The sequence below is a fragment of the Monocercomonoides exilis genome (assembly GCF_001643675.1).
Source record: "Monocercomonoides exilis strain PA203 chromosome Unknown scaffold9-1957334, whole genome shotgun sequence".
NCBI classification, from domain to species: Eukaryota; Preaxostyla; order Oxymonadida; family Polymastigidae; genus Monocercomonoides; species Monocercomonoides exilis.
This window is the reverse complement of record NW_027150554.1, coordinates 697,738-706,469: the sequence shown is the minus strand read 5'-3', so window position 1 is coordinate 706,469 and position 8,732 is coordinate 697,738. Positions and strand designations below refer to the sequence as shown.

General features: G+C 36.6%; 4 protein-coding genes across 4 annotated transcripts; all 4 read left to right on the top strand.

The window, feature by feature from the left end:
• Positions 1 to 1,033: 1,033 nt before the first annotated feature.
• On the top strand, positions 1,034 to 2,170 carry MONOS_12911 (uncharacterized protein; the record flags this gene model as incomplete). Its single annotated transcript, XM_067865571.1, has 1 exon — positions 1,034 to 2,170. One exon carries the CDS (start codon positions 1,034 to 1,036, stop codon positions 2,168 to 2,170), a length of 1,137 nt encoding a protein of 378 aa, XP_067732383.1.
• A 3,699-nt stretch (positions 2,171 to 5,869) lies between these two features.
• On the top strand, positions 5,870 to 6,382 carry MONOS_12910 (uncharacterized protein; the record flags this gene model as incomplete). Its single annotated transcript, XM_067865570.1, has 1 exon — positions 5,870 to 6,382. The coding sequence occupies one exon, from the start codon at positions 5,870 to 5,872 to the stop codon at positions 6,380 to 6,382; it is 513 nt and encodes a 170-aa protein (XP_067732382.1).
• A 157-nt stretch (positions 6,383 to 6,539) lies between these two features.
• Positions 6,540 to 7,478, top strand: MONOS_12909 (uncharacterized protein; the record flags this gene model as incomplete). Its single annotated transcript, XM_067865568.1, has 1 exon — positions 6,540 to 7,478. One exon carries the CDS (start codon positions 6,540 to 6,542, stop codon positions 7,476 to 7,478), a length of 939 nt encoding a protein of 312 aa, XP_067732381.1.
• A 42-nt stretch (positions 7,479 to 7,520) lies between these two features.
• On the top strand, positions 7,521 to 8,225 carry MONOS_12908 (uncharacterized protein; the record flags this gene model as incomplete). Its single annotated transcript, XM_067865567.1, has 1 exon — positions 7,521 to 8,225. The coding sequence occupies one exon, from the start codon at positions 7,521 to 7,523 to the stop codon at positions 8,223 to 8,225; it is 705 nt and encodes a 234-aa protein (XP_067732380.1).
• Between the last annotated feature and the right edge of the window lie 507 nt (positions 8,226 to 8,732).

Sequence of the window (8,732 nt, the reverse complement as noted above, 5' to 3'; positions counted from 1 at the left end):
CTATTTTCAAGCTTTATTCGAACGAAGTGTTTATGAATTGAATAATAATTATTCTTTTCTATTAAGGAAAAAGTGAAATGCGCACAAAGTCCATCTTTTCTTCGGCTGGTCCTTTGCCTCCGGAAAACGAAGGAGATGATGTAATGCAACGATCTAATGTCGAAGCATGCTCGTCCATCGATGGATGTACATCATCGGAGTATGGATCTTCAATTGAAACATCAAACGTTTCAATAAAACCCCCAGATGATCAGGGAAAAAAGCGAGAATTGAAAAAAACAAAAGATGAAAAAAAAGAAGGGCATAGGTGTAACTGCGTCCCTTTTGCAATTCTTGTTTTTAACAATTAATTTAATGATGTTTGAAAAGCTAAAATTATTTATAAACTTTTGTATGGACCGATTTTTCGTTAAACTTTTTGTTTGTCGTGAAAATACTTTTTTAAAAAATGACCCATAAATATGAGTATTTGAATAAAATTTTTAAAATCAAAAACAAATAAATCCTGAAAATTATCTTGAATGTCTCTAAATGCATTGCACACTTATATTTGTTTGATATTTTCACGAAAAATACAAATTTGAAATTTTATTTATTTATATGCAATCATTTGATCAAACCCATATTTTAATTATATTAATTTGCAAAACTTAAATTTGAAGGTGCGGGTGATGCAATGTACTAACGTTTATATTTGTTGTTTTTATATGTGATCTTTATTAAATGCAAATATTACCAATTGTATTCGTGTTGGAAGATCCTGTTTCTGCCTTTTAAATTGCCAATATAATTGTCAAAGAAAAATCTTTGCTTACAGAATTTTTTATTTCACAAAAAGCTGTTATGCAATTGACACATTTATTTTCTTTGCACTAGACTGAAATGTGAAGCCAACATGAATTACAAAGTGACAAAATCACGCATTCAACAATCGGTTTGCAATTTATTTTGTTTGAAACATTTGTTATTCACTCTTATATTTCGTGAAGTACAAGGAGAAGCAGCAGTGTTTGGAGGGAATACAGGAGTTTGGATGGTGATGAATGGAAGTACAATTGACGGGGCATTGTCAGAGAAGATCAAAGAAGGAGGAGCACTGAAGATAGCGTTGAATGAAGGGGGATATGTTACGCTTGAAGAGAGCTCATTTACTGAATGTGTTTGTGAGAATATGAGTGAGGGAGGAAAAGGAGGAGGGATATATCTGGATTGCAGTCTGAATGAAGAAGAATTTCAGCTCTCATCGATATCGTTTTCTGGGTGCAGGGCAACAGTTGGGAAGAACATGTATGTGAAGAGCAGCAATCTGGTGAATAGTGTGAAGACAGAGCGTTTAGCAATTGTTAACACAGATTACGTGGATGATGGGAGTGCATTTGTTGGGGAAGATGGGATGTTTGGGGAAATGGATCTTCGAGTGTTTCTTGTTTCTTTGAAATGGATGGTGGCGTCTGTGTCGACTGGTGGGCATGACACATTTGGGTGTGGGAGCGATGGATATCCGTGCGAATCGATGTGGAGCGGAATAAGTCACATTGACATGAATGGAGGGGAAGGAGAAAGGAAAGTAAAAGTGAGAGAAGAAGGGACAATTGAAGATATCTATTCATTCACAAAGGCACTTGTGATTGATGGATGTGTGAATGAGGGAGATGAAACCAAACACATTCCTATTCAGTTTAATGAGAGAATCAAAGGGAATTCTGCATCATCATCTTCATCTGTTATTTCATCAACAGTTTCACTCAGCTTGTTATCTTTGATGTTGCAGATTCCAAGTCAATTTGAGCCAAATATGAATTCACTGATCTCATCGGGTGGAGTCCTTCAACTCGAAAACTGTTTATTTGTGATCCAATCATCAACAGACATTGTTCAATACTCATTGATAATTACAACCACTGGAAGTTGCACATTGATAGGATGCAGTTTAAAAGGGCCTTCATTCTCCAACTCACCAATGGTTTTAGCTTCTTCAGTTTTGTTTGAATATAGCAACTTTTTAAACGTTGCAAACAAAGGAAGCGGTGAAGGAGGTGTTGCAAAAGTGATATTGAAAGGGAATGAAAAACTGGAGATCAAATCGACAAATGCATCATCCTGTTTGCTTTCATCAGTCAATGGAAAAGGAGAATTCTTGTATTTGGATTGTTCAGAATGCTTTGATTGAAAGACGTTCTGAATTATTTTCTTTCGTTATTTTATTTTACGTTTTTTCTCACTTCTTCACACAATTTTTGTTTTTTAAGATAAATACGATTTCAACAAATTCAAGCAATTAAAAGCAGTTTTGAAAGATAAAGAAATATAAATACATATTATTTGCTTGAAAAAGTGAAGTGAATGGTGTAAAACGATCAATATTGCGAATTAAAAGATTAGGAATACCAACGCTGGATATTCAAATATTCGGGATGTGAACTTCACAGTAATATAGGGTTGAACATCTAATAAATTTTTAATCACAAGAAATAACACAAAAATAAAAATGATTCAAAACTTGATAAAAATAAATAAAGACATACATATATATTTTAAAAAAAAACCATTTCATATGACTTATAACATAACTAACGATTGTTAAAAACAAAATGTTCAGAAAATGATTTATTAAATCTTATTTACGTTTTGCAAATTAATATAATTAAAATATGGGTTTGATCAAATGATTGCATATAAGTAAATAAAATTTCAAATTTGTATTTTTCGTGAAAATATCAAACAAATATAAGTGTGCAATGCATTTAGAGACATTCAAGATAATTTTCAGGATTTATTTGTTTTTGATTTTAAAAATTTTATTCAAATACTCATATGGGTGATTTTTTTTGATATCATAAAAAATTCCGACGTTTGATCAAAAAAGTATTTCATTAAGGGATGTGCTTAATAGAAAAATATTTTTGTAAAATAATGAGAAAATATCCATTTATATATTGTTATTATTTATTATTTGTTGATTTCAATTTGTTTTTAATTTATTTTATTTCAAATATCGAGAAATAAAAATAATTTCTTAAAAAAATATCGAAAATTCGATAAACCTAAAAAAACATAAGTTAACTGATTTCAAAAACATGATAACAATAATTAAGATAATGTAATACATCAATTTCATATTCAAATATATGATACATATTGTTATTGAAAATGAATTTAAAAAAAAATAAGTTGAAATAGAAAATTGTAAACTGAATCAATGAATTTCCACAGATCTGGCAGCTTGCTGACATATCGTCCTTTCTAATAGCCTTTTCTCCTTTTATTGTTTCTTCTTTTCTCGAAAAAAAGAGGTTTTTGTTTGTTTTATAAATCCAACTACTTCTTAAGAAATTAACATCTCAAATTTCCTTCTCAATCCCTCTGTCCTGTGGACTTTCCATGAATCCGCTCTCCCAACTCCATAGTCACCATGCACAATGAGATATCCAATTTTTTCTCATTTTCATTCATTTCCACCTCCTGTCCTGAAAACAACACAAAAACAGCCAACAGGCAAATATTCATATATAGAAAGATAAATAATATCAAACTTCTCTTCGACTGCATTTTGCCAAACAGCTTCATTTCCACAGCCATCATCATTCAAAAAATCAATCTCTTCATTTCAGCACCAGAATGGTTGAATACAGCATTGCATCCATCTTCACAAAATATATCGTGTATCTCACTGGAGGGTCTTTTCAGCCCGTACACATTGTGATGGATGTCCAGAGGTGTTTTTTTCTGTTTTTGTCATGATCTTCTCCTTTAATAATATTCTCAACCACCAAAAGAAGTATTTGATGTCTATCTCATCAACACCAGGCACATGAGGGATATGGATCAGAGATGAGATGGAAGGGGATTTTTTGTAGCAGGGGGCGGGAATTGAGTGGTTTTTTGAATGTTTATATTTCGAGAGAGGTTTTTGAATGAAAGAAATTCCGAGACAAAGTGGCGGGGAAGAGCAGGTTGAGATTTTGAGAAGAAAATGTTGAAAATATATAGAGAAGTTGCTGGGGATGATGAAGAAGGTGATTATTGGTGATTGGAGAAATGGATTTTGAAATGAAAGAAAACAGGGCAAAAGTGGATGAGAGGAGGAAAATTGAGAAATGTTCAAATGGATTGGGGGTATTTTTTATGAAAGGAGAAGATATTTTGGAAGAGAATGGGAAAGAGAAGAAAAGGATGGGATTGATATTTTCTGATGATTTTGTGAGCTGAATGGAAGAGGAAAATGGAAAGGAGTGGAAATTGAGAGATATCTTCATTTTTTATTTTTGAAGGGGAAAGAGAGGAAATTGTTGAAAGAAAGTGAGTTGATTTGAAGAAATCAAGCTTTATTGATTAATTACAGAATATCAGCCAAAATATTTGCAATTTGGGTTTTTGTCTCGTTGCGAAGTTAACTTGTTAAATGAGATGTTTCATTCAGTAAACAAAATCACATGGAACCTCCCAACTTCTTCCTTGGAATTTTTTTGAATTTTTTATGGATTTGTCAATCGCGAAAAATATTCATATTCTTCATCATCTCATCTTCTTTACTTTCTTCACTTTCTTCTTCATCATTTCCTTCTTCCTCACCTTCTCTAAATTCTTTAACTTCTTCTTCTTCTTCTTCTTCTTCTTCTTCTTCTTCTTCTTCTTCCTATGAATTCCAAAATAAGCTAATGAGAACATTCTCATTCGGAGAAATGCGAGCTGAAAGCTTTATCTCCGACAGACATATTCCGCACACAGCACTCCTTCTCCTGTTCATTCTTCTTCTCCTTCTCCTTCTTTTTCTTTTTCTTCGTCTTCTTCTTCGTCTTTATCATCTCATTCATCACCATCAACCTCAAAACAAGCAAAGCAATCTTCTTTAGCATCATATTCTTCACCTAATTCAACCTCTTCCTTTTCCTCTTTATCTTCGTATTCATCTTCTTTTGATACCTTTTGTATTTTCAGAGCCAGCTGACAAACATCATTATTTTTTGTTTTTGGAGAGAAAGGCAATGAAACCGCACAAAGTTGGAAAATGAACTGAGGATATCAGTTTTCATTGACAAATAAATGCTAATTGGCCAATATTTTTGTGATTGGGATTTAATATTCCTTTCGAAGTCAACTTATCAAATGCGATACTTCACCCACTGACAACATCATACGAGTCATTTTCATCATCTTTTTTGACAATATTATTTGACTGCTTGTTCATTTCTCAATAATCTCTTCTTCTTCACCTTCTTCTTCACCTTCTTCTTCCCCTTCTTCTTCTTCTTCTTCTTCTTCTTCTTCTTCTTCTTCTTCTTCAACATCGTCATCAAAAACAGCAGCAGTTAAATTCTACAAGAAAGAAAACACATGTAACGATTCATCTTCCTCTTCCTCTTCATCCGAACAGTCAGAAGAGAATTCTTCACAAGAAAGAGCCGAAAATGCGGAAATTGATGAAATCATCGAAGACTTCAAAAGAAAACATGCACAGCGTCTGCCTCTTCCTGTGAACCTTCCGCCACAAGAAGCAACTCTTCAAAATTCATTTTATGTCCCTGGAAGACAAAGGCAAAAGAAAAAATAATCAAAATTTTTCACAAACATCTTTGACTCATTCATTTTCTGGAACGTGTACAGGCGCATCTCCGACTAAGACCAATGATTCCTTGCTTTCACTTCATCGGCTATTACCTTCTCATTTACCTTCCTCTTCCTCCTCTTCATCCACATCTTCTCCAGCAATGACCGATCTCTCTCTCTCTCTCTCTCTCTCTCTCTCTCTCTCTCTCTCTCTCTCTCTCTCTCTCTCTCTCTCTCTCTCTCTCTCTCTCTCTCTCTCTCTCTCTCTCCACCCTTGATCACACTATCGCTCTGAGATTAAAATGCGCTCCGCATAAGAGCAATGCTCCCTCTCCTCCGATGCTATCTCAACCGCTGTGCACAAGTAGCTGCTGCTTCTGGTGCTTCACGTTCTTCTTCTTCTTCCTCTTCCTCCTCTTCTTCTTCTTCCTCATTGCTTCGTTCTTCAAGAAACAGATTTCTGACAGGCGAAGAGCAGCAGACGAGGAGGATGAGGCAGCAGTTCGGAAGAAGAAGGAAAAGACAATATTTTGTTCTCCCTCCAGATGCATTTGAGGCGCTGCCGCTGTTTGCAGAGTTTCGGATGGTGGAGCGGTATGCGGAGAATTTGGAGAAGAGGAAGATAGAAAGAGTGAGAGCGAAGGAAAGAGAGAGAGAAGCAAGGAACGAGAGAAGAGAGGAGAGAAGAACAGGAGAACTGATTAAGATGAGGAAGGCATTGAAATCTGCAAATGATGAAAATAACAATGATGATGAAAAAGAAAATGAAGTGAAAGCAGAAGAAAATCAGAGTTTATCGTTGATTAGAAGAGATTCTTTGAAGGAACCGAAGTAAAATGAAGAAAGCGAATGCCTTTACGACAGCTCCATAGTCAGCGATGAAGAAGAGTGAACAGATGAGACACAAACTGAGAGAAAAACAGTGTTTGATTCAGCGGTGTTTCCAAGCGCTTGAGCTTCAACCTGATTCTGTTGTGAACGAAGTGCTTTTAATGGTCAGACCAAACCTGTTGCTTTCTCCTGCACCGATTGACGAGTCGATAAAAAGACCAGGAATTAATGTGAGTGCTTCAAAAAGTGAGGGAGATAACAAAGAAGGTGAGAAAGAAGAGAGAAAAAAAAATAATTCTGTGAATGCAAATGGAAACAAGGAAGATGTTGAAGGCGATAAAGATAACACGAAAGATGAGGAAGAAGAAGAAGATGGTGATTCGAACAACGACGAAAACGAAGAAGTGATATTGGAGGAATCAATGAACAATCCCAAATCAGTTGTTTCAAAAGAAAAGAAAATAAAACATTTATCAAAATCCAAAAATAATAACAACAAAATGAAGAATAAGAAGAAAGCAGAAGTTTTCAACTTTACTGGAATAGACGAAGATGAAGAAGACGACATTCGTGAGAAGAAGCTGCGGGAGATTCTGACAGCGTTCCGAAGAAGAGAAGAAGAGTTTGACGACGACGACTGGTGGGGCATAAGCTCAGGGGATGGCTGGCTATATGAAGAAGACAATGCAGACGATGAGAGTATTCTGAAGCTGATGAGCTTTGAGAATGTGGTGAATGTTGGGGGAATTCTATCAGATGACGAATCAACTGATAGTTTGGAGAGCGATGTGAGTGAAAAGGAAGGAGCATATGATGATGATGCAAATGATACTGAAACAAAACAAAGAGCTTCGATGAAAAAGAAAGGAAATGAAAACAATGAAGCTCGGGAAAGTGTTGAAAGACTTCAAAAGAAAGACTATCAAAAAGAAGCAAAAAAGATTATAAACGCAAAAGAATCTATAAAAAACGACAGAAAAGGCGAAACAAACAATGATGAGCCAAAACCAGAGCCTCTTTCATCACAAGCTCAGCAAAAACAGCAGCAGCATTACAACACAACATCACCTACTCCACAGCCTATGCAATATACTTTATGAAGAGGCGCCTTTGGAACGATACACTTTACGCGAGGAAAGCGAATGGACGGCGGATGGAGAGGAGTCGGAGGGAGAGCGTTGATTGCGCACAGCCAAGAGATGGAGATGGGGAGAGGGGCTGTTGGTGCACCGACAACTCCGCTATCACCTGTTGTTGTTGGAGAAGGAGGAGAAGTGGTGACGTTGGCTGTGATGGGGATGAAGGATTTGAACAAAGAAGTGACAAGGGCGATGCAAGATGAGTTTCAGAATGAGAAAGGGAAAGTGGACGATGAAGAAGCGAAAATCACGTTTAATTCATTGGAATCTGATGATCAGAGAGAAAAACTGCTTCGGCTGATGAAGCTACAGGAAATACAAAAGAAGAAGGAGGAGAAAAAAGAAAAGCGGGAGCGCAGGAAAATTGAGAAAGAAGAAAAAGACAAGAATCTGTTTAGCAGCATCCAAGGAATACTACAACCACACCTTGAGACAGGCACGCCAACCAACCAGAAGGAGAACAAAATGGCAAGCGAGGCGCAGCAAGAGGCGAAAGAAAGTCAAACGCCAATTTTGACAAGAGAGCGGAAATTGGACTGCATGCTGAATGATTTAGCGAATTCTGACCTGGAAGATTTGAGCGATGAACTGGATGTGCCCTGCCGTTATGTGCGAATCAAAAGCGAGGAAAAAGGGCAATTTGTGTGGAAGATGAGGAAAGTGCCTGTGTATGCAGAAGTCGACGCGATGCAGACGAGAACGCGGTGATCTGATGAGCGCACTGAAGAGCGGGCTGAGGCAGAGCAGGGCGGAGTTGAGAAGAGGAAGGGGGACGAAGTGGAGGGGATGGTGGCCATACAAAGAGGAAGCAGAAGCGACACACAGGAAGGGAAGGAAAGGAGCAGGGAAAGGATCACCTCTGCTGTTTCAGAAGGAGAAAGGGATGAGAACATTCAGTCAGAGCAGCATGCCTGGAATAAAAGATGTGATGTCAAAACTGTTTTCTTCGATGTTGTTTTCTAAGTTGGCATCTTTCTTCACGTAGCAGAATTCAATGGCGATGGATCTGATGCAGAAATATTCTGCCCTCAATTTGGTTGCACCTTTTAATTCAGCTGCTGATTTTGCTGCAAATGCAAACATTGCTCTTCATCCTCTTTCTCACTGAACTTCTTCGATTGTCAATTCGTTATTATTTATGAACATCCAATAACAATCTTCTCCTCATTTCAGAACATCTTTATCTCCTTCACTGCAATTTCAAGCTTTCCATCC